General features: G+C 46.1%; 2 protein-coding genes across 3 annotated transcripts in view; both read right to left on the minus strand.

The window, feature by feature from the left end:
* Oscp1 (organic solute carrier partner 1) overlaps positions 1 to 12268 on the minus strand; it is a 34047-nt gene extending 21779 nt beyond the window's left edge. Inside the window, exons 1-2 of one of the 2 annotated variants that reach the window (XM_057785414.1) lie at positions 12062 to 12268; positions 6166 to 6195 (exon numbers count right to left, since the gene is read on the minus strand). In XM_057785414.1, coding sequence (XP_057641397.1) covers positions 6166 to 6195; positions 12062 to 12173 — 142 coding nt within the window. In that variant the 5' untranslated portion in view covers positions 12174 to 12268. The remainder of the gene's footprint in view (positions 1 to 6165; positions 6196 to 12061) is intronic. The other variant, XM_057785415.1, reaches the window with a different exon arrangement.
* Positions 12269 to 14448: 2180 nt separating this feature from the next.
* On the minus strand, positions 14449 to 24758 carry Mrps15 (mitochondrial ribosomal protein S15). Its single transcript, XM_057783461.1, has 8 exons — positions 24540 to 24758; positions 24284 to 24325; positions 22659 to 22737; positions 20577 to 20625; positions 19715 to 19799; positions 17235 to 17293; positions 15330 to 15521; positions 14449 to 15123 (listed from the first exon to the last, which is right to left on the minus strand). The coding sequence occupies exons 1-8, from the start codon at positions 24700 to 24702 to the stop codon at positions 14986 to 14988; spliced, it is 807 nt and encodes a 268-aa protein (XP_057639444.1). The 5' UTR covers positions 24703 to 24758; the 3' UTR covers positions 14449 to 14985.
* Positions 24759 to 25178: the final 420 nt, after the last annotated feature.

Raw genomic sequence — 25178 nt, forward strand, 5'->3', positions numbered from 1 at the left:
TAATTTAAGGTCATTTTTATTATATGTATATGTATTTCTGATATTGATTAAGGTATTGTGATTGTGTAGTTCACTTAAAAATGTAATGTATATAGGTTGTTAATGGATAATTATCATTATTTATATTATATATAATATATAGCTTATTATGTTAGATTTTCTAGATGTACATAGATATATTTTAGATAGGCATTCTTCATATCTTTCAAAGATTATAGAATATGGCATTTTAAATGTTTTAATAACTTAGGGTTTTTCATGACAATGAGACACGTCTGCTCCTGGCAGCACCAATCTACTTCAAGAGGAAGATGGGCATCGAAGAGGCTCCTTATGGAGTTTGATAGCCATTTGGGCAAGAAACTGCTCTTGCCTGGACTGTTGCATAAACTGGACACAAAGAACCCGCAGAGAGAGGACTGCTGAACTTGCCTAAAGGTGAGATGATCTTTCAGGGTTCCTGATTCATGAAAGAGTCTGCGAGACATTCTGCAGGACACAGCAGATAGTGACTGAACTGCCTTTGAAATTTCCTGCTTCATTGAAATGTCTGCTGGATACTATGGGCCTGAAGGCCGAAGATGGATGCCCCAACGGTACAAAAGAACTTTGGGTGACTGTCCAGGCAGCGAGATGTCTCTGTCACTTCTAGAGTTTTGGAAGTTTCTTGTTTACTGAGGTAATATTATATCCTTCTGGAATCTTTGATGGAGTTGAAGAATAGTTAGTTATAGTTATAGTTTTCCTTAGTTATGATAAAGATAAAATAGATGCAAATACTGTAATTTTTACTTGATAACTGTTTTGTTATATGTAATTTTGCTATGTTAAAGTTAAAGCCTTCCTTTTTTTGTTTAAACAGAAAAAGGGGAAATGATGGAGGAAGGTCATTTGTCAATAAACAAACTGCCTTGGCCCATTTGATAGGCCATCCCTTAGGTGGGTGGAGTAGACAGAATAGAATGCTGGGAGGAAGAGGAAGTGAGCTCAGATGCAGGGCAGCTCCTCTCAGAGGCAGACGCAATGAAGCAAGCCGCCAGGTCAGACATGCTGAATCTTTCCCGGTAAAACTGATGCTACACAGATTATTCGAGATGGGTTGATCGGGATATGAGAATTAGCCAGTAAGGGCTAGAGCTAAAGGACCAAGCAGTGCTTAAAAGAATATAGTTTCCGTGTAATTATTTCGGGTATAAAGCTAGCCGTGCAGGAGCCGGGCAGGACGAAAAGCAGGCCCGCAGCTCCCTACTACACACACCGTTCTCAGTGCTCCCTTGTTCTCTCTCTCTCTCTCTCTCTCTCTCTCTCTCTCTCTCTCTCTCTCTCTTCTCTCTCTCTCTCTCTCCTTCTCTCTCCCCTGTGTGCTTACTGGTCAAGATGCAAGCTCTCAGCTATTCCTTCACCTGCCATCAAGGCCTCCAACCCTCTGAAGCCATAATCCCATTAAACTCTCTCTTTTATAAGTTGTGTTAGTCAAGGGGTGATGGAGGAAGGTCATTGGTTAATTAAAAAAGAAACTGCTTGGCCCTCATAGGTTAGAACATAGGTGGGTGGAGTAAACAGAACAGAATGCTGGGAGGAAGAGGAAGTGAGCTCAGATGCAGGGCAGCTCCTCTCAGAGGCAGACGCAATGAAGCAAGCCGCCAGGTCAGACATGCTGAATCTTTCCCGGTAAAACTGATGCCACACAGATTATTAGATATGGGTTGATCGGGATATGAGAATTAGCCAGTAAGGGCTAGAGCTAATGGGCCAAGCAGTGTTTAAAAGAATACAATTTGTGTGTTGTTATTTTGGGGCATAAGCTAGCCAGGCGACCAGGAGCTGGGGTGACAGGAACACGGCCCGCAGCTCCCACTACAAAGGGGTTTTACCACAGAGCAGTGACATGGAAGCCACACTTCGGATCCTACCCTAGACCATGTCCTGCTCCTCAGACAGGAAGAATTTGAGCCATGGCCAACACAGGCACCCTCACATCAGCACAGCCAGCTAATACACCCTCCCTCCACAGGGACGCCCAGAGACACAGGAATCCTTCAGACAGAAACAATCAAAGACCTACAGTGAACTGGGCTTTCTAACTTCTTTTCTCACCACAGTCTTTATATAAAGTGCAGAATCTGCAAGGGACAGATGCAAACGAAGAGCCACAGGGGAAGAAAAAGGGAAGAAAGAGGGGAGAGTTTCCAGGAGGAAAGAGTCAAACCATTCCTTGTCAGCTGTGACTGGGTGGAAGCTGACAGAGTGGAATCAGTTCTCTAGGGTCTTTGAGTTCACTTGGGATCCAGGCAAGTAGCTTAGCCTCAAATAAGTTGGTTCTAAAAGTGACAATACCCCAAGGCGATTGTTACTGACTTTGGCAAAGCAAAAAGAAAAAGGAAGCTCTTCCCCAGAGATGAGAAACAGCGATGTAACAGCATGGCTCCTCCGTCAGACCTAAGCAATAGTCATCTGCTGAGAACCGAGGACAACAGTGTCTGTCCCCGTGGACACAGCAGGCACACACGAGCCCCCAAAGGAGAAATGGAAGTTTCAAGGCAGGGGTTGCGGCAGCCAGGGATCTCTGTCACCATTTGTTTGTGAGAGTGTGGAGACTACATATTTTCCTCTCCCAGTTTGCTTTGTGGAGCACTTGGCCCAGGCAGGCATACAGTACACCAGACACCAAGCTGAACAGCACAGGACACAAAGGTGCTATGCCCTAGAGGTGCACACTGCGCCAGATTCACACGTGAGCAGTAGATTCAGTCAGACACGTGGGCTGCCTTTGTTACCAGGCACTTAGACGTCCTGTCTTAACTAAAGGCAAAAACAAAGACAAAACAAACCCAAGATAATTCACCTTGGTAATGGAAAATAGATTTATACTTTGCCTACACCAGGGAGAGAAGTCTGCTTTCCCTTGTCTCCTCTGCAACATAATTTTATAGACAAGATGAAAGAAAGGTCATCATGCATATGCTAATTTAGCTGTGGGCTAAATGGCCAGACCTGTGTGAAATCTCTCCTACAAGACAAGTTCCTCCTCTGGTTGATGCCAGAGCTCTGCAGTCTTTCCCCTCTGCACAGCACTGGGCTTTGGGAAATCTGAGTTCTTTGGAGTCCGCTCTTTCAATACTCTGACCGCCAAGGGGAGGGGCACGCGTGTGTCTCCAGCTAGAACATCCCTTCCCCTGCCAGGGCCGGGCTTCCACCGCGGGGTCTGTTTGTGGCACTCAGATGTTCATGAATGTGAACGGAGCGGGAGCCGCTGTGATCACGGAGACGATGAAGCCCGGAGGGGAGGGGTTCTCACAGGGACATCAGGAGGGCTGATAACCCGGCTCTTGACACGTGGCTTCTAGTTTGGACGTAGCCAGATGACGAAGTCAGTGTCTGCTGATGATTTTTGAACACTTAGGCTAGAATAAGCTCCAGCGATCTAATTACACACATGAAAAGCTCTCAAGATCCACACTTCACACCTGAAATCCTGCCAGGCATCAAAGGACGGGCCAAAAATTGCTCAAGGGAAGTGTCAAAAGATGGTTGTGAAATATAATAAAAGCAGCCCGGCTCTTCAGTTGGGCTTCTCTGGACCTAGTCTGATGAAATAATTGTCTTGATGAAAGCAATTCAGTTTCTACCAATTACCCCGGCTCCAAAATCACTTGGTTATGGAAATCCGCACCGTGGAGCCAAGGCTACAAGAGAGGAGCCAGGGAATGCGCCACATGACTACAATGGTCTGAGTCTTTACACTGTTGAGACATTGGGCTTGGAACTTTATATACAATGCCTCATTTAAAGCTCACGGCAACTGTAAATTACTCCCATTCCCACATTCCATTGACGAGGAAAATGTCATCTGAGAGGGCTGAAACCCGAGCTGACACCACTGGAATCAGAAAGGGTTCTGTCTCATTATATTGTTGTTTTTTAAAGCATTATTTATCTGAGACAGTGTATGTAGCCCTGGCTAACCAAGAACTCACTATGGAGACAAGGTTGGTCTTTAACCTCAGACATTTGCCTGCCTCTGCCTCTTGAGGACCAGGATTCAAAGTACGCACCAGGAGCTGGAGGGATGGTTCAGAGGTTAGGAGCACTGGTTGTTCTTACAGAGGATGAAGGTTCAGTTCCTAGCACCTACATGGTGGCTCACAGCCATCCACAACTACAGTTCCAGAGGATCAAATTCCCTCTTCTGACCTCTATGGGCATCAGGCAAGATTATGGCACACACACATTCATGTAGGAAAAACATTCATACATATAAAATAAATAAATATATTAAATAACTCAGAAAACACAAAAGTGCACCACCACACCCAGATTAATTATATAGTTGTATGTTTGTGTGTGTGTGTGCGCGCGTGCATGCACCTTGTGTGTGTACACAAAGATTAGAGGCCAACTTGCTAGGGTCAGTTCTTTCCTTCTGCTGTGTGGGTCTCAAAGATCAAACTCAAGTTGTCAGGTTTAGGAGCAAGTGCCTTTACCCACTAAACCATCAAAGGCTTTTTTTTTTCTTTGAAAAGGGTATCTTACTATGTAGCACTGATTGGCCTGGAATTATGCAGACCAGGCTGGCCTCAAACCCACAGAGATCTGCCTGCCTCTGCCTCCTAAGTGGTAGGATTATAGGTATGTGCTACTATACCCTGACACACACACGCACACACACACACGGATTCAGAATGCTGTAATCCAATAATATATCATATTTAGATCCATTTATCAAAATTTGCTAGATAGGAGAGGACCTTGGACTTCCCACAGAGCAGGGAATCCGGACTGCTCAGACTCAGAAGGAGGGGAAATGGAGTGGGGGGAGGGGGAGAGAAGTGGGGAGAGGGGAAGAGGAGTGGGGGAGGGGGAGAGAAGTGGGAGGAGGGGGAAGGAAATGGGAGGCGGGGAGGAGGCGGAAATTTTTTCAACAACAACAACAAAAATAAACAAAAAGGAAACATCAAAGAGCCGAATTCACTAATAATAAAAAAAAATTTGCTAGATAGGTATTTTACTCTTTTTGTCTTTACTCATTGTTCCAGATTTTTCTTCATTCCCTATCCTGGCATTATTTGTTTCAAATTTATTTTCTTTTATAATTGTTTTTGCTTTCTACCATATCACATTCTAAGTAAATTTCTATCACAATCAGGAAAATATTTACAAAATCAAAAACATTATCTCTCATAATAATGTAAAAATCTATGTAATTATGCTAAAAATTTCCTTTCAATAAAAAAACCTACACCTTTAAATTCAAAATCAGAGATATCGAAATGCCTTCAGTGGGCCTTTCATATATTAAATACACATATATTTTATGCAAGAAAATTCAAAAGTTTTTATTAGTGTCTATTAATTATGCATAATAATGGAATTTGTGACATTTTCACCTATGTATATAATGTTCTTGATCATATTTACCCTCGTTAGGCTTTTAAGCATTACAAATATACACAGCTGGCATATTGGGTGTGCTGAGAGAATTTAAACTACTGAGGATGGCAGACAATAGGCATAAACTGTTCCCATGTGTCAAATGAAGGCAGGCACCTGCGGCATACAAAGATCGAGAAAAGCTCTGAGCAAGCTTCAACCTTTCCAGGTTTGCAGCTAGCTGCAGGTGAGCAGGAAACAAGACTGAACATAAGGCAACAGTACATGCATTATCCATGCCTGCTGCCCACTCTTGGCAGCCATGCAGTCACATGCTTCATCTTCCTCAGCTGCTCAGCAGGTATCTGTGTGTGCTACGGGGAACATCTCAGGAGGGCCGCTTACACTGAAGCAAACTCTCTGCCTACATGATAGCACAGGAAGGACAGTTTAGGACCACCACAGATGACAACCTACCCAGGGCTGAAGCCTCAGCTGTCCCTGAAAGCTTGCAACAACAACAACAGCAACAACAAAAGAGGTGGTCGTGGGGGGAAAGTCCCTCAGAAGCAGCGTGGCCCCTTCGCTAGAGTTGGCTGAGTTTTCATCTTACACAATGTGTTTATTCCTTTGGAGAAGAACATTCCAAAGTAAGCCCGATGTCTTAGCTGAAGAAACTCACGCCTAGTTCTGGCCTACATACTTAAGAGTGGGCCTGCTTTTAAAGTCCACTAACAACTGACTGGGTGACCCTGTGGATGCAGACTAAATGCATGCAGCCCAGAAATAGCATACCTCGTTTTCTGTCCACCTCTGTCCATTCATCTATATGAAGCATACAAAGAGAAAACATCAGTTCAGGAAGCAAGAACATTAGAACATTAGTTGCATGGAGGCTTTACAAATACCATATCTAGTTATCTGGCCCGATATATATGTGTGTGTGTGTATGTATATATATATATATATACACATAATATATATATAATATATATACATATATATATATAATATATATATAATTTCATGTCTTTTTGTTTTGTTTTGTTTTTTTAAGACAGTCTGTGTAGCCCTGGCTGTCCTGGAACAAGCTCCACTAACCAGGCTGGCCTCCAACTCAGAGATCTTCCTGCCTCTCCCTCCCAACTGCTGGGATTAAAGGTGTGTGCCACCACTGCCTGGCGTTGTGTGTGTGAGTGTGTGTATGTTTACCTGCATGCATGTATACCACATGTGTGCCTAGTGCCCTTGGAGACCGGAAGGGGGAGTCCTCCTCTAGAACTGGAGTTACAGACACTTGTGATCTGCCATGTTGGTACTGGGAACTGAACCTGTGCCCTCCAAAAGAGCAGCCAGTGCTCTTAACCACTGAGCTGCCTCTCCAGCCTGTCGAGTTTAATGTCTTATGTGCATGCCCCACCTTCAATTGGAAACTATTTTTTTTTTTAAAAATTAGGATCTATAAAAACTAGATAAATGACTAGTAAAAAAAAAAAAAAGTACCAGCTCAGGATGATAGCTATCTTGGGGCTCCTCTCAGAAGGCTCCAGAAACTGTAAGAACATACACTATGCTGGGTGTGGTGGTGCACATCTTTAATCTCAGCACTTGGGAGATAGAGGTAGGTAGATTTCTGAGTTCCAGGTCTACAGCATGAGACACTGCCTCAAAAAAAAAGCATACATATTTCAAAGCACACTTTTAATACTAACTCCCCAATAAAGAATAATTCCAAGAACAAACAGAAAAAGGAGTTTCTTTTTCAACAGTCTGACTTTTTGTTTTTTCTCCCTAGAGATGGGATTGAACCTGGGGCCTTGGGCATTTTAGCAGATAAGTGTTGTACCACTGATCTCTATCCTAAACCCTGAAAATCAACTTTTTTACTTTCTCATTTTGTTGGTAGGAACATTTCCATCTACAGCCTCCCTTTCTCACCCCTTCCAAGAGCTCTACATACATCCACACATGGAAAACATTTCACTACTAGCGGCATTTCGGGAAACACTTGGCCTCTATATTGCTTGGAAATGATCTCTGAATTACACTGACGTATGCATGCCTTCACCGCACACTGGCAGGGCCTCAACATACAATATAAACAGCTCTTTTGAGACTAGTGGGTACCACTGTGAGGTCGGAGTCCCCTCGAAGTCCCCCTCTTTCCCTCTCAAGAGTCACAGCCTTAGCTGGGCCTGGTGGCACAAGAGACCATAGCTCTAGCTACTCAGGAGGCTGAGGCAGGGTCAAAAATTTAAGATCTGCTGGGCCCACAGAATAAATCCAAGGCAACTTAGTGAGACACTATCTCTAAATCCAGTGGGCTGGAGAGGTAGCTCAGTGGCAAAGCGTTTGCCTGGTGTACATGAGACTCTAGGTCCAGCTCCCAATCCCGAGGGGAGGGTGATAAAGTCAAAGGCTTTTGGGGAGAATGAGACGGGGAGGTAGGCCCTGGTCTGGCCTTCCTAAAGCAATTGTTTCTTGAGCAGTGTATTCACATCTACTGTTTCTCAGCAGTATTAGCATCACTGGATTTCAGTTATTTAGAGATGGAGAGTTTTCATCTTCTTGAATATGTGTCTGGGAACACTCTTGCCTACCATGGTTAAAACAGAACTGGAAAACACAAGGAAGCATAGTGTGCCTCCAGCTGGCAATGGCACCCGGAACCAGCAGAGGGCTCTAGAGAGCTGTCGGTTCCTCTTCTTTAAAGAGGTTTTCTTCTTTAAAGAGGCAGGGTAGGGACCAGAAGCCCTGTCTTCTGCTCTCCAGATGACTCATTTTGAGACAATTCAACTTCAGCTATATTTTGCATGGGATGTAAACCCATGGGTTCCAGGGATGGCTGTTAAATTTCACCCAGAAAAATCAGAACAGAACCCCACTGCTATTTAGTCCTTCAGTACTACATGTCTTAGGAAAACAAAGCAAAACAAAACAAAAAACCAGCAAAAGAACAAAACAAAAACAAAAAGCCACTGCACAGTCACGTGGTCACGTATCTCAGTTTCCTCTTCCGTAATAAGGAAGGTAAAAAAAATTTAACAGGGTTTTAGTTGCAGGGCTTTTATGAGGACAGAAGTGAGGCAAAAGATAGCTTTTATTGCCCACTCTACTGCTTAAAATGTGAGACAACATTAAGTATGCAACTCTCACAAGCAGCCCCAGTAAGAGTACACTTCCTTTCTGTGCAGCGCTAAACTCTGGCTGCATTATGGGAGAAACTGCAATGTCTGCACCGGCCTTGTGGGAACAGGGACGGCCTCCAGGAGACCAATTAGTTGTGTAAGATAATGAAAACAGCTCCAAGAAATACGATTTCCTTCAAAGCATCCACGGGGACTAATTTACCATGTCTGTGCTTTTACAGGCCTGGGTATAGGCACCTGTCACCATGGTACCAGCTCCAGCTCTTGCAGCAACACCAGCTTCGACAGAAGAACAGACACTCTCAGCTTCTAGTCTTACGCTGTTTTGCTTTCTTTCTCTCCTACAAGGCCTCACTGGCCAACTACTTCATCATTTCTTTTAGACACTTGATGGGTATACGCTATGCATACACACACACACATTGTGCGCATTTACACGCGCGCGTATGTGTGTGTGCGCATTTCAAAGCCTTCCCTCGCCTCCTGACCTACCAAACCCCACAAAATTTCCATCCAATCCCTTCAGGTAAGGCAGCACAAGCTGGTTAGGAGTAGGAGTTATCAAATGACTGACTCCTCCCACCAGCTATGCAACCCTAGGCAAAGCAGCTTTGGTTTTTCTTGTAAATTCGGGTGGCAGTGTGTTATCTATATGATAGAGGAGCTGTGGGCATCAAGGTGTTTCAGTGAAGTATTCACATAATTGAAAAACTGTTTCAATAGTCTGAGTGGTGGCTTGTGCCTATAATCCCAGAATTTAGGGGCCGAGGCAAGAGGACCGTGGAGAATTCCAGTCAATCCTTGCTACTCAGTGAGTTTGGGGACAGCTACAGCAGGGACCTTGTTTCAACAATGCAAAAGAAATATTTTATTGTTGTCACTATAGATATTTGTCTTGAGTTTTAGACTCGGATATAGACTGGACTCATCAATAGCCCCACTTTCAGGAAGTGTACAGAAAGGCTCAATCCAGTTTTCCCTAGACAGATGGTGTGACATCTGCCAAAAACTGTAGGATGGGTGACTATATGATAATGAATTACTACAGATGTCTGAAGTCCATAAAACTAAATCTAGGTAAACCAGGAAGACTATCACTCTTAAACATTTTTCCCCCCTCTGGGTAAAATGGCACACAACTGTGATACCAACACAGGAGTGGTGAGAACAGAGGAATCAGAAGTTCAAGGCCAGCCTTTGCTACATGAAACCCTATCTCAGAAAACCAAAATAGTGGGCTTTCCATATATATATATAACTTTTGAGACAGGGTCTTACTATGTGGTGCCAGGCTGGTCTTGAATTTGCAGCGATCCTCTTGCCTCAGCCACCCAAGTGCCTGGATTAAGGACTACAGTTCTTGGTTTTACATTTTTTATTTTATTTTGTTTATTTATTTATTGGGTTTGTTTTTCAAGACCTTATTTCTCTGTGTAGCTCTGGCTGTCCTAGAACTCATTCTGTAGGTAAGACTGGCCTCAAACTCACAGAGATCTTCCTACCTCTGCTTCCTGAGATCTGGGATGAAAGACATGTGCCACTCCACCTAGCTAAATTTTTATTTTTAATTATGTGTGTATGTCTGGGTATATGCATGTAAGTACAGGGGCTCTGGGCGGACAGAAGAGGGTGCTGGATTCCCGGGAGTTGGAGTTACAGGTGGCTGTAAACTTCCCAGCGGATGCTGGGGATGGAACATTGGTTCTCTGAAAGTGGAGCTCGTGCTCTTCCCTGCAGATCCCGTTCTTTCAGTCTGGGACTACAGCTCTTAAAGCTTGACTCCTCCTATTTACAGAACCTCACCCAGACTGCCTCCCAAAAGACAATATCAGCTACTGATTGTGTGAACATTAAATGCATGTTCACCCAATCCCTACAGCTCGGCTTTCAGGAGTGTATTGCTATTACCACTGTATAGAAAAACGGGCTCAGAGGCAACACCTCAAGATCATGCAATTAGCTAAATATGGGATCTAGACGTGCATGCCTCCAAAGGGCACACTCTTAATTGATGATTTACATTGTCTTCCAAGAGATAGACTACCTGGAGAAAGCTAGCCTGTCACCCCACTAGGGTCATTAGCCTGAGTGGAATCACATCACACAGGCAGCAAGAAACATAGAAGCCTCCTGAGGAAGGAACACTGTGCCATATAAAACTGCCAAGTGGTTCAGCAAACCTTTACCGAGCTCCGATTTATCCTGACTTGGGCACTGAATGCTAGACGCTGCGGTACAGACACGAGCCGGACAAACACGTAGGGAGACACACGTGAACAGATGAGTCTAAAGAGCCAGGTGCAGAGAGAAGCACAGGCGGGCGCTGGGAGCACACAGGAAGTCCTTTTCCTAGGGACAATTCTTCAGTCAATAGTACAGGCCAGGGAAAGGACGGAGGGGCAGGGACCACAAGCATGGAGTCATGAAGGACATAGTTTAAAGAACTACATATACTCTGGTGTGATTAGGACTCAAAGTGTGAATCAAGCAATGATGGTAAATCAGACTGGGAAGGGCCCCAATGTGTCTTGCATAGGACTTGGCCTCCATTTAGACAGGAGTGGAAAGCTGCCTGCAGATTTTAAGGAGAGATGGTACTAGACATTTTTGTATTTTGTAAAGCCCCCTGGTAGCAATGCTCCATATGAATCAAAGGGAATGATCTAGCGAGTTTTCTGTCTGTACATGAACTTATACGCAGTCAGACTCACAGTACCCGAGTGTGTACATTTAACATCAATTGAGTGAGCATACATCAGCTGTTGAGAGAGGATAGTGTTTTCATTAGTGTTGTGTCGGCTGTCTTTATAGAAACCTTTACACCTCTCCCTAGAAATATAATAGCTCATACTTAATCCCAGGAAATTTGGTGAATGAAGTTGTTTGCTGAGACGGCGTGTTCTGGGTGGTGGTCGTTTCTCTGTGAATTACACATAGCATAATTTTGCACTTACACGTTTTCCAATATTTTCACAATTGCATTCCCCTCCCACACTATTACTTTAGGCCCCTACATTTCTAGAAATGGCTTCTGAATTGAGCAAGACTAGTCTTTCGCGTATGTGGGAGGACAGAAACACTGGGTGATCAGCATCTGTTCCGTGGGGGTTGAAGAGGATGGTGGTGCTAGCCAAAGGCTTATTGCCAGGTGAGCGCCGGGAACTACTTTTGGAAGGGGGAAAAATTCAAGAGACTGGGAAATCATCGAGGGTTCAAGTACTTTGAGTATGTACAATACAGGTGTTAGGTTTCTCTGTGGGGAAATGCTCTTTTGGAGAATTGAGAATTTACCCCTGAGGTCTTCCAACTGCATAAGCGCTGCATCTTGTGAGAAAGGGTACTCGGCTGTCAAAGTGAAGTGCGCAGAGGCCTTGGTCTAGCTGTTGGGATAGGAGGGAAGGTGGAGATGCCAATCTGGCCTTAGGTACGAAGGCGGAGGCAGGAGAGCTGGGCGCGTGGGGGATTGGGAAGGGCTAGGCTTAGGGTCTGGATGGGGACACTAAGCGTAGTGATGAGGGAAGCAGGCTGCGGGTGCCTCTTACCTTTGCGGGCCTTGTCTCCGGGGATGTTCTGGGCCCTCAGCCGCTGGTCCAGGACGTAAAGCATCTCCCCGCCCAAGTTCAAAAAGAGCAGCGGCAGAGTCCGCACCGACATGGTGCAGGAAACCCGCAGAGTAGGTGAAGGAAGAGCCCCAGGGTTTGATTTAGCAGCCTGGAGGCCCCTTCGCGTCCCACAGTTCGGTTGCTGGGGCAACGCCGCGGTCCGGAAAGATGAACCAATCAGAGGGAGGTTTGATGTGAGGTGGCCCAAGAGCCGAGGCTCATTGGGCTAGGTGACAAACACCGTTTTAGGGGATTGGTCCGAACGGATGCACGACGTTGGCCTCCGGGGAGCGCTTGTTTTGAGTTTTCCATTGGAGCCAGCACGCCGAGTCTTCCGGTCATCCCCGTTTGGTGTGCTGCGGCACAGCCAAGCCCCAGCCTTCCCGCGGGGTGAACAAGGAAAGTCAGCCCCAGCTCCCAGGACGCGACCTAGAGTCGCGGTCCGATGTCGTCGCTGTGCTGCTCTAGGCAGATTTGTCAGCCACCTCCTAGAGATGCTCAGAGGAACCAGTGAGATCACGGCAAGTGCCATGAAGGCACCCTGAGCTATACAGTCCCTCATCTCGATGCATTATATCATTTATATTTCCCTCTTAAACCTTCCCAAAACTGCTGCCACACCAAATTTCCTATTCAGTGACGCAATCCAGCCCGGCCCTCCCCACGGTTTAAGTAGGCTCCGCAGACTGCTCTCCTCCACCTTCTGCTCCAGGATTAGTTTCGGCCGGTTCTTTTTAGTGGATTCCTGTAGACTTCAGTGTTACTACTAATCATTTCCCCCTCCAACCACAGCAATCTTGAGTCTTGAGCTTTGGCTCCCACATACAGCTCCCTGGGTCCTATTAATAATCAGCACCAAATACTTTTTCTCACATAATCTTTTCTCATTTTTATTCCTTAATGTCCCTTTCTGCATTTCTGTTCCTTCGTATCACTGCACTGCTACACTGACTGCTGGACTAAATTTCAGAAGACATTATTTAAAAAAAAAAAACCCCAGCACATTCCAGGCCTGGTGGTGGTGGTGGTGGCGCACGCCTTTAATCCCAGCACTTGCAGAAGCAAGTGGATCTCTGTGAGTTCGAGGCCAGCCTGGTCTGTGGAGTTAGTTCTAGGATAGCCAAGGCCACACAAATAAACCCTCTCCCAAAAAACCAAAACCCAAGCACTCCCCCCTCTTCCACATTCCATTAATGGCTTCCTGCTTCTGGCATCCTCCACGGCACACTCCGTGGTTGCTTTCCTTTTCTCCTTTCTTCTTTCCTTTTTGAAACTGTCTCCTACAACTTGAGCTTCCTAACACCCCGGTCCCACCTGTAATAAACATCCTTATATTATGCTGAGCCTCTGCACTTTGTTACACACCTAGCTCCCAAAAGTATCTGAAGTTTTGTCAAAACAGACTTCCTTTCTCTTAGACTTTTCTCTCTAGGAGTGTCAGACAGTATATGGATTTTGGAATCAAGGCAGAGCAAGGAGTGATGACACACACCTTTGATCCCAGCACTCTGTAGGCAGAGTCCAGCCTGGTCTACATAGCAAGTTCCAGGACAGCCAGGACAAGGGCCATGTCTTAGGTCAGGGGGCAGGGTGGGGGGGCATCTTCAGGATCTGAATATCAGGCAAGATGAAGTGCCCAAGTTGGCATTTAAAACAGTGCCTTTCCTGCAGGCCTGATCCACAGCTGTGGCTTTTCTCCTTACCCTCTAGTCTCCTGAAAAGTTGTCACTTGCACCTGTAACATAGGACCTCTAGGCCACTCTAGGCCCATTTCATTAAAGTCTCATTGTTCCTAGAGGGGATAATCATAACAATTCATCTTCACTGCCCCCTATCCCCGCAAAGGGTTTCTTCGTGTAGTCCAGGTGGTCCTTGAACTTATAACCACCTGGCTTCATCTTCACTTTTGTTTCTTTCTACCTACTCACCTTCTCCTTCATCTCTAGGGGCTCCTGTGCCCTCAGGAGTCATTCTTCCCACCCTAACATGGCCTATTTTTCTTTTACATCGCTTTCTTGAGTAATTTAAACTCTTGGAGAAAGGGTTTCACATAGTTCAGACCGGCCTCAAACTAGTTGCAGTCAAGGATGACCTTGAAATGATGTTTGCGCCTCTCCATTCAAGCACCACAGCCCTGTACCCCTAGGCTGTTAAACACCTAGGGCTTCAGTTACTTAACAGCTCCCAAACTGCTCTGGTTCAGGCCTCAGCCCTGATCTTCCGAGTGTTCTTTGGTAGCAACATATGTTTCTCTTTGTGGTGTTTCCCTCCTCAGAATGAGGTCCAAATTCTTCAGTATGAACTGATTTTTTTTTATTATAATTTAGTTAACTTTATTTTATGTGAATTGGTGTGAAGGTATCAGATCCCCAGAAACTGGAGTTACAGACAGTTGTTAGCTGTCATGTGGGTGCTAGGAATTGGACCCGGGTCCTCTGGAAGAACAGCCAGTGCTCTTAACCGCTGAGCCATCTCGTTTTTACACCCCAGACCCACTTACATGCTGAAGCCCTAACTCCAATGTTCTACATTGAATTTCTGAGTCCCACTGTTCCTGAATGAGTACCTCTAGATCTCTTTCCCTTTTAACTTGCAGTTCCTTCTGCCAACACGCCATTGTCTCTGCCCAGTAAACTCCATCTTTTAGGGCCCAGTCCAGGAGACAGCTCCTACAGCTGCCCTGCTATCCGGTCAGCATTGCCTCTCAGAAACAGAGAACATGACATGTTTCTATGATTGTATCCACTGGGTGAAGGCAGGTTCTCTGCCTCTGAGATCCCAGGGCCAAATGGAGAACAAATCCCTCTTCCTCAGGCTGAAAGGAAGGCCATCTTCTATCATTCTTCAAGGCAGAACAGACTTTATTAGTTTTTTCTGGTCATGTCTGGTAGGGCTTGGGAAGGGTCCTCTGGTACCTCCTGGTTACGTTGTTTTTTGGCAGCTGCTGCAGCAGCTTTTAAAGCCTTTCTTTGCTTCTTTAGCTTCTGAACCTCCTGGAAAACCTGGTGGTGGAAAGGGAGAAGGAAAAGACTTTGTAATTTTTTGCAGGGCAGGTCTATAGGAGCTATCTTGATGGAACCTCGTTCTTTCTCCATGTGCTGGTGACCAGGCCAGTTCTAAGCCATGGTCAGAAACACAACTTCTCCCTTCTCCTGTGCACCTCAGTCCAGGGAGACTGATCAAAGCAATCAACTGTACTGATTCTTACCCGAATGCACAGAGCTTTCTTGGCCAGGATGCGGCGGTGGACCTTTTGGGCATGCAGAGGAGGTATGGTATATTCCACCCCTAGCTCCTTGCACGCCTTTTCGAAGACTTCATAGTTGGTCTGACGGAGGAGTTTGAGCAACTTATTCCTTCGGTCGATGCTCATCAGCAGATGGCGTTTGTGGGCTTTGTCCTATAGAGGATTCTGTATCACTATTATGTTGGTTTGAGACAAGGTCTTACTCTGTACCCCAGGCTGGCCTCAAACACATGGTAATTCTGTCTCAGCTTCCTACTTGCTGGGATGACAGGCCTAAGCCACCATACTTACGACTCTTACTTTCAGTATTCTATAAATATTAACATTATTTACCATTAATGATATATGGTCATTTCACTGAACCATCCCAACATTCTTATGCAAATATTACTACAGTTCTGCAGGAGGCACTGTCAATGTTCATAGTTACAGACAGGAGAATAAAGGTGTGAGCTGGTTTGACTTTCAGTACCCTGAGGTCAAGCCTTCAAATGGGTCTACTGACTGGGTGACTCTCCCCTATACCATCTACTCAGCTTCTCCAGCACTTAGCAGACTGTCAGATTGAGTAGGGAGAAACAGGACCTTGTCCTCTGTTCTAGGTCCTGCTCTGTGAGGGGCTCTAGAATTCTATACCTCAAATGAGCAAAACTGGTTTCCAAAGAGCATGCTCAACCAGCTACTGGGAGTATTCAAGGCTAGACCAGTCTGTGTTCACAACTTCATACTTATTAGAAAACCACAAGTAGTTGGGTGTGATGGCACATACCCTATAATTTAGTTCTCAGGCAGCTGAAGCAAAGGGTGGAGAGATCAAAGTCAGCCTGAACACAGGATCCAAAACTAACGGCAATTTCCCACTTCTGGCAGCTCTGTGCTGCTCAGCTGAGCAATGAGTGGTTAAGAATATGGAGCCCTTGCTGGGCAGTGGTGGCACATTTCTTTAATCCCAGCACTTGGGAGGCAGAGACAGGTGGAGCTCTGAGTTCGAGGCCAGCCTGGTCTAGGAACTAGTACTAGGACAGGCTCCAAAGCCACACAGAAACCCTGTCTCGAAAAACCAAAATTAAGGGCTGGAGAAATGGCTCAGTGGTTAAGAGCACTGACTGCTCTTCCAGAGGTCCTGAGTTCAATTCCCAGCAACCACATGGTGGCTCACAGCCATCTATAATGAGACCCAGCGCCCCCTTCTGGCATTTAGGCACACATGGAAGGAATGTTGTACACATAATAAATAAATAAATCTTAAAAAAAAATAAAAAAAAAAAAGAATGAAACCCTTGGCAAGACTGCCTCATTTCAAATGTCAGGCATCATTTCTAGCAGTGTCTCCTGAGGAATAATGTCATTCCATGGCAAGATTGCTCCTCTGGAAGATTAGAAAGAAACTGAAAGGAACTTCAAGGTTTACGAGAGATGATGCTAAGAGCCTAGAGAACTGCCATGCACCACACCAACTGCTAGTACTGATTCTTGTAATCCTTGCAGTCCTGTGTTACAGATGTGAAAACATAGGCTCAGACCAATAAGCTTCCTAAAGTCACAGCGACTAAGTAGAACCGAGAGAACTAGGATTTGAACAGGTCATGACTGCCTGTGCACTCAGCGAATATGTATTAAGCACCCACTATGTGTCCGACGTGACCAAGGTTGGCAGTCTGTTTTCTTGACCACTGATGACCCTCAGCAGAGTTCTGTAAGGATCCCTTTGTCCCTCTAGAGGCAGGAGGGGAGTGTCTTCCTACTAGAGTTGAGGTGTCACTGGCTTCTTAGGCTCCAGAGTTCTTTACTCCCAGGGCCCCAGAGTCCCAGGGTCCCCTCCCTCAGCCTACTGTGGATTAACTGCATGTGAAGCCCGGGGTTTACCTTCCGATGTTTCTGCATATGTTCTTCATAACTGCGGATCCTGACAGTCAAGGCAACAACTGAAACCACAAACCACAGAGGATGAGAGCTGGGCACAGAGGAAGGAAGTGCCCAGGCCCACCTCGTGTTTTAAAACCAAAGGAGTAACAATCACCAATGCTTTTGTATAGCTCTTTCTAAACCCCAAAGCAAGATCTCAAAAGACTATGCATTATTGTTCTACTAGAAAAACAAAGGAAATTACTTTAATCCATAAAGGTCGTTATCCGTCACAGCAAATAGCACTGAGTATGTGAGGGGCAGTGGGAAAAGATGGCTGACAGACTCACTATGACGCTCGGTCTGACCTTACACTTGTTATGGAGCCCAGACTAAACTTGTAATCCTTCTGCCTCTGCCTACTCTACCTAGAATTGTGGGTATAACACTGCCTGGCTGGTAAACAGCACTCTCAATGGCAAAAGTTTCGCCCTATTTTGTGACACTGTGCCTTAGCGTTTTCATGTGCAAAGCTCACGCCCGAGAACAATGCGTTCGGTCACAAAAACAGTGGATCTCTGTGAGCTTGCTGACAGCACAAGTGTCAGGCCGCCGGGCTACGCAGTAAGACAGTGTCTGAAACAGCGGTTCTCAATCTGTGCGTTTCAACCCCTTTGGGGAATACACATCAGATATCCTGCATACCAGATGTTTACATTATGATCATATCAGTAGCAAAATTAGTTATGAAGTAGCAACCACAACATGAAGAACTGTACTAAAGGGTTGCAACATTAGGAAGGTTGAGAACCAGTGGTCTAAAAGAAAAAAAGACAAACACCCTAAAAACAACAACAAAACCGAAAACCCCTCAATGTTTTCATTAAGCTTGTGGTTTGTGTTGAATTGGGCTCCACTCATAGCTACCTGAGGCACATGCAGCCTGTGGGCCACAGTTTGAACATACTTAAAGAGCATTAAATTCAGGATTTAACTCTAGCATACATCATGGCTAATGATTCATTATTGTACTAGAGGTCCCAGACAATGCATTAATCTAAGACTCTAAAGCTGTCAAGAGTCCATCCAGAAGGTGGCTGGGTGGGTAAAGGTGCTTGTGGCACCCTGAGTTCAATCTCTGGAATCCATGGTGGAGAAAGGAATGGACTTGTGAAAGCTGTTCTCAAATTTCCAGACAGGTTCCTTGTGTGGCGCACGTGTACATGTACCCACACACCATATACTTTCACACACAATAATAAAAAAGAATAAACTTAAAATCTACCCTTTTTCTGTGCTTTCATTATTAAGTTTTTAGAACTAAAACTTCTAACTTACAAGATGGAGAGGTGGTGCAGGATAAGAATAGTTGCTATTCCAGAGGATCCAAGTTCGATTCCCAGCTCAAGGTGGCTCACAACAGTCTGTAACTCCAGTTCCAGGGGATCTGAAGCCCCTTTCTGACTTCTGCTGACATGATGCACACACACAGTGCAGGCATACATGCAGGCAAAATACCCATATACATTAACAGAATAAAAAAAAAATTTCCTTTTGGTTTTTCGAGACAGGATTTCTCTGTGTAGCTTTAGGAGCCTGTCCTGGAACTTACTTTGCAGATCAGGCTTGCCTCAAACTCACAGAGATTCCCCTACCTCTGCCTCCCGAGTGCTGGGATTAAAGGTGTGTGCATCACCACTGCCTGGCTAACAAAATAAATTTTTAAAAAATGAATGGCCGGGCAGTGGTGGCGCACGCCTTTAATCCCAGCATTCGGGAGGCAGAGGCAGGCGGATCTCTGTGAGTTCGAGACCAGCCTGGTCTACAAGAGCTAGTTCCAGGACAGGCTCCAAAACCACAGAGAAACCCTGTCTTGAAAAACCAAAAAAAAAAAAAAAAAAAAATTAAAAAAAAAAATAATAATAAAAATAAAAAAGTGAATGAAGGACGAAGAGGGAGGCAGTAATAGAAGCTGTAATGTAGGGTGATGGCAACAGGGACGGAAAAAGACAGACACTGTGTGGGGCCGCCAATTCACCCCTTGGCTCAACTGCTGCTCCTTGGTTCAACGCAAGAGGGGCTTTCACTCACATTTAACCATTGCTATTGCTAATTCCAGCTGGAAACTAAAATAGGAACGTGGAAATGTCCCATGGCAATGGGCATGGTAGCACCCCACAGAAGTGAGTCTCACTGCTACTAGCCTCATCTTCTGTTTTCAGGGTGTGTTCTTATTCTCTAGATTTACAGTCTTGCCATAATGTAGGACACAGTCTTCTGCCCTGTCCCCAGCTAGCTCCATCTTTAGATTAGGATCAGGGGCCCTAGAGAAGATAGAGAAGATAGGTGACCTGTGTGACTTCACACAGAGCAATGGGCAGGACCGGAGTTCCAGTCCATCATGTCTCTCCCCTTCCCAAGCCACATCAAGAGCCCTCCTAGACCAGGTACCATCTAGCAGACTCCTTTGTACCCCCACTTCCAAGGGCCCCTGGACCAACTTCGAGCCTCCAAGGTTCTGGAATCCTCAGGGTTTTCTGCAATCTTGTTCATCAATTGTTCTTGCTTGACTTTTGACTTCTCTTTCTGTTGAAGACAGAAATTGGGGGAAATGTGTTTGGTGTATGATCCTCTAAAGACTAACCTTCCTGACTGGAAGGCTGCAGTCATGGCAGCTAGGCCCAGAAAAACCGCATTCACTGTGGCCTTGGTCAACCACATTGCTACTCATATCCTCATGAGCCCAAAGCAAAAACGGAGATAAGAGAAATAGTTTGTTGGCTTAATAGCCTTAAAATTTTCTTACTCATTCATGTACACATCTGTGATGTTTGAGTAAGAATGGCCCCCAGTTCATATATTTGAATGTCTGGTCACCGGGGACTGGTGTTACTTGAGAAGGATCAGGAGGCGTGGCCTTGTTGGAGGAAGTATGTCACTGGGGGTGGGCTTTGAACTTTCAGAAACCAAGCTTGCTCTAGTATCTCTCTGCTTATGGATTAGGATGTAGTTCTCAGCTACTGATCCTGTGTCTACATGCATGCCACCATGCTCCCTGCCACGATGACCATGAACTAAACCTCTGAAACTGCAAGCCAGGCCCATAAGCGTTGCTTTGGTCACAGTGTCATTTTACAGGGAAAAAAAATGACTAAGACAACGTGTTTACTGCGCACCTACTGTTTCTCAGACGTCAGCGGCGCCATGGAAGAGCAAAACTCCCTCTCTTCTCAGTGCTTACTTTGGATAGAGCCTAACACTGGGATAAACATTCTAACTGGGAAGCCTGGGGTGTAGGGATGGAAGGGGTCCCCAGGGAGTAGACTGAGGGAGGCCAAGACTTAGGGCAGCACAGGAACTCACCTTGTTGGCCATTTCCAAAGACAAGATTCTTTTCACGACATCATCAACCCTGTGGGAAAAACAGAGCAATGAGGCAAGCGCTGGGAAGGGGAAGAAATGCTTTTTCCTTTAAAAATGTATGTATCTGTATGTGTGCCGGTGCCTGTGGGGGCCACAAGATGTGTGACCCCTGCAGCTGAGTTATAGGTGACTCAGCTGTCTGGTATGGGTGCTGGGAACAAAACTTGTGTCCTCTGGACAAGTGACAACACTCCGGACTACCGAGCCATCTAGCTAGTCCAACTACTAGTCATTTAAACTAGTTGACAGTAGTTTAAAAAGGGAAAATGGGAAAGAGAGACCTTATCTTAAAGGTGGTAGTCCTGGAGAGATGGCTCAGTGGTTAAAAGCACTTGGTGCTCTTGCAGAGGACCCAAGTTCAGTTTCCAGCCCCCCACTTGGTGGCTTATTATCATATATAACTCCAGTTCCAGGGGATCCAATGCCCTCTTCTGACTGCTGTATGTACTAGGCACACATGTGGTACATAAACATTTATGTGGGCAAAACATACACATAAATAAATAAAAAAATTGAAACTAAGAACAAACAAACAAACAAACAAACAAACCCCAAGAACGGGGCTGATCAAATGTATAAGGGTGCTGTTAAGGCTGACCACAGGATCATAAGGCTCTAAAAGAGAACTGACTCCACAGAGCTGTCTTCCGATCTCCACACGTGAGCTGGATAGATGTCGTCTCCACTCCCATCATGCACACACACAGTAGTAAATATAAATAAAAAAATAGGCACTGGAAAGATGGCTCAGTGGTTAAGAGCTAGTGTTTGGTTCCCAGCACCCACATCAGCAGGCTCACAACCTCCTGTGATTCCAACTCCAGGAAATCCATTGTCTTCTGGCCCTTGTGGGCACTCACACATACGGGCACATACACACATGCTGACACATGCACATAATAAAAATAATTGTTAATAAGATTTAAAAAGCAAGAATAGCTGGGTGGTGGTGGCGCACACCTTTAATCCCAGCATTCAGGAGGCAGAGGCAGGCAGATCTCTGAGTTTGAGGCCAGCCTGGTCTATAGAGCAAACTCTAGGACAGGCTCCAAAGCCACACAGAGAAATCCTGTCTTCTAGAAAAACAAAAACAAAACAAAACAAACAGAAAAAGCAAGATCAGCCGGGTGGTGGTGGTGGCGCACGCCTTTAATGCCAGCACTTGGGAGGAGAGGCAGATGGATCTCTGTGAGTTTGAGCCCAGCCTGGTCTAAAAGAGCTAGTTCCAGGACAGGCTCCAAAACCACAGAGAAACTATGTCTTGAAAAACAAAAACAAAACAAAACAAAACAACAACAACAAAAAAAAAACAAAAAAAAAAAAAGAAAGAAAGAAAAAGAAAAGGCAATGACAGTTACTTCTATAAGAAATGCAGCTCTTCAGAAGTGGGCAGTCATTTCTCAGGGACTCAAGGGCAACATGGCTCTGGTTTGTTGGGCTGAACACAATATTAAGACAATTGGGGCTGTTGGCTTGAGTGTTCTGGTCTTGTCTTGGGGAAGGCAGAGGAAGGATGTCCACCTCAGCTGGACATAGCCAGACTGCCCAGTAGACAAGGCTAGAGCCAGCCCAGCTCCCACTGGATAGGGGCTGAGAAGGACCTGGGCTTTGGTGTCTGTCGGCTCGGGATTTAAGTGCTAACTCTGTCCCTTCGATGTGTAACACAGACCATGAATAATTCAATACAAATAGGATTCAATTTCTTTCCTCACGGGGCTTTTGTGAGGTCAACAGAAGATAGACTTCTACCAAGACCAGTAGAGCATGAGAGTTCTTTGGCGTCTATTGACACCAGGTCTTCCCTCAGAGAACCAGGAAGAAAAGGGTAGCTGAGCTCCATGAGCACCAGCCGTCCACCTGAGCCCAGCATCCTGGGGGTGCTTCCCAGTGCTCACCCCACCCAGGGCCCCACATAATCAAACTTCAAGTACAACAGGCCAACGCTGTAAAGTCCCCCTTCCCCCACTCCCTGTCCACCCTCCTAGGACTCCTGTGTCCTCCAGTAGGTTTCTCCCTGCGTACTTCTCCATGTTGGGAAGGATGCTGTTGTATTCTTTGATGAACGCGGAAGGGGGTGGCTCATCATCTCGGCTGGGCTGGACTGTCAAATACAGGAATGGAACGGAAGACAGGGTTAACTCTCATTCTTCCAGGCTCTCCTCCTCTCACTCACTCCCCAAATCCGTGAGAAATGCTTGGGGTCTCAACAGGGCAACGAACTGATCTACGCTCAGTTTCTTTTCTGAGAGCCCTGTGGGCACCTGCTTCATATGTCACACTGCAAACAGATGGTCTTTGTTTTTTATTTATTTGTTTTTATTTTATGGTGCATTGGTGTCTTGCCTGCATGTTTGTCTGAGCTTGGAGTGCCACACAGTTGTGAGCTGCCATGTGGGTGCTGGGAATTGAATCCAGGTCCTCTGGAAGAGCAGTCAATGCTCTTAACTGCGAAGCCATCTCTCCAGCCCCCAGACGGTCTTTCTTAAGACATATACCGTGGCTGCACTTCTCACAAACCCACTTGGTTCTACAGTTCCACACTGGGACAAGTTCTCCCGTGGACAGGAGTGAGCCTGGCTTCCTTTGAACCACTTAATTCCTAGTCTGGTTCATGATCTGACCTAGAATAAGCACTTAACAAAGCTTGCTGGTTGGCTGACAAATGAATGAAATACAGGGGCAGAGAAAGAGATGTGGGATGCCCCTCTATATGCTATGAATGTTTTCAGGGCAGAAGAGAGCCAAGGGGGGAATCCAAACAGAGATAGATGGAGAAAAAAGGTGGAATCAGGGAGATGCCAGCAGTCACTGGAGAAGCAAGATGTGAGGTCACAAGCCATGAGCCTCGTGGTAAAATATAGAATAACAGAAATGGGTTAATTAAGTTGTAAGAGCTAGTTAATAATAAGCCTAAGCAAATAGGCTAAACAGTGTGTAATTAATATTAAGCCTCTGAGTGGTTATTTTAAAAGCACCTGCGGGACCGGATGGGAGGAGAAACCTCCAGTTACAAGAAAGTGCAGCTAGCCTTGGGGAAAACGTCAGTATCTAGAACGGATGACCAAAAGCTCAGCTTTGGCCCGCGCATTCCTACTGTGTCCCTGGAGTGCAACCCAGTCCAGTACAACCAAGATGATCTATCCTCTTAAGTCAGACTCTGCTCAGCCACTAGGTAAATGACACTAGAAGCGATAACTATGATTACACCTTACGATTTATTGAACACAGGGCTAAGGGTGTTTTTCATATGTTAGCATGATTGACTCCTAATAACAACGTGTTTCAATGGATCCTTTGACGCTCATGTCAGCACTGGTTCACACAAATTAAACTAGCCTCAAATTTGTTCCTTAGAGGGCCCTAAGGCATACTAACTTGGAAGGAGAAACGACACCCTTCAAGTCAGAGTGGCAGATAAAAGGCGTTCCACTCTGGGAAGGTCTGGTGTGGCCAGTCAAGAACTCAGTCATTTTCACTAATATTCCACTCGAAAACTCTTACTCCTGCCTCCTCGTTAGGGCTCTATACGACGTGGATGTAGAGGGGCTTGTGGCCCGCCCCTTCGCGCTCCACCTCTGTCCCCTTGTCCACCCCAAGCTGTCCCGGCGGGGTCTCTTCCGCGTCCGGTCTCAGCCTAGCCCTCCTACCTGGTTTCTGGGTGGCGTATGCACGGGCGGCAAGCAGGAGACCTATGCAGAAGAGAAAAGGCTGAGAATCATTTTCTTCCGCAGCCCGACACGACCCTACCACGCACTGCGTGCACCTGCACCCAACTCCCACTTCATCACTTCTTCCGAGCCACCACCATTAGCTTCGCATCCTTCCACTGCCTCTCTCCAGTCACCGGGTGCCTGGTACCCTCCATCCTCGCCCAGCTCCCCTGCCCCCTGCTCGGCTGCTCACTCGGAGTCTGCAGGCCGCAGCGTGCTGAGGGCAGACTGGCGCTCCCTCCGTCCCGCAGCGCAGACCCTGGAGCCTGTGCCACTGCCTGGGCACGAACAGAGCTCAGCGCGCGCCACGCCGCCCGCAGCATGGTGATTCCCGACCCGCGGGCCTGCGCCGCCATTGACCGCGGTGGGGCCGGTTACATGGGCGCAGCCATGACGGTTCAGGCTCGACCAATCGAGGTGAGCCTTTGACAAAAGCAGCCGAAGGCTGAGCAATGGATTGGTTGGGTGCAGAGGAACTGGAGTGGAGCTGATTGGTTGTCCTGGTGGGTGGCCCGGCAAAGCGCTCTGTGTAAACTTTAAAATGTCACTTATTGACCTTGCATTCGGCCTTAATTTTTCCTACTGACTTTAGGTCAGTGTGTCTCTGCCTATGGATTGCTACCCGTGTGTGTGTGTGTGTGTGTGTGTGTGTGTGTGTGTGTGTGTGTGTGTGGGAGCGAGTCGAAAGACCTTTTCACGGGGGTCGTATATCAGGTATCCTGCATAACAGATATGCAGGGGTTTGGGCAGCTGGGGTTGCAGTTCGCTTAGCAGAGTCTCTGCCTAGAATGAAGAGTCCTCGGTTGGATCCCCAGCAGTACATACACATTGG

This window comes from Chionomys nivalis, chromosome 11 (genome assembly GCF_950005125.1).
Source record: "Chionomys nivalis chromosome 11, mChiNiv1.1, whole genome shotgun sequence".
Lineage (NCBI taxonomy): Eukaryota > Metazoa > Chordata > Mammalia > Rodentia > Cricetidae > Chionomys > Chionomys nivalis.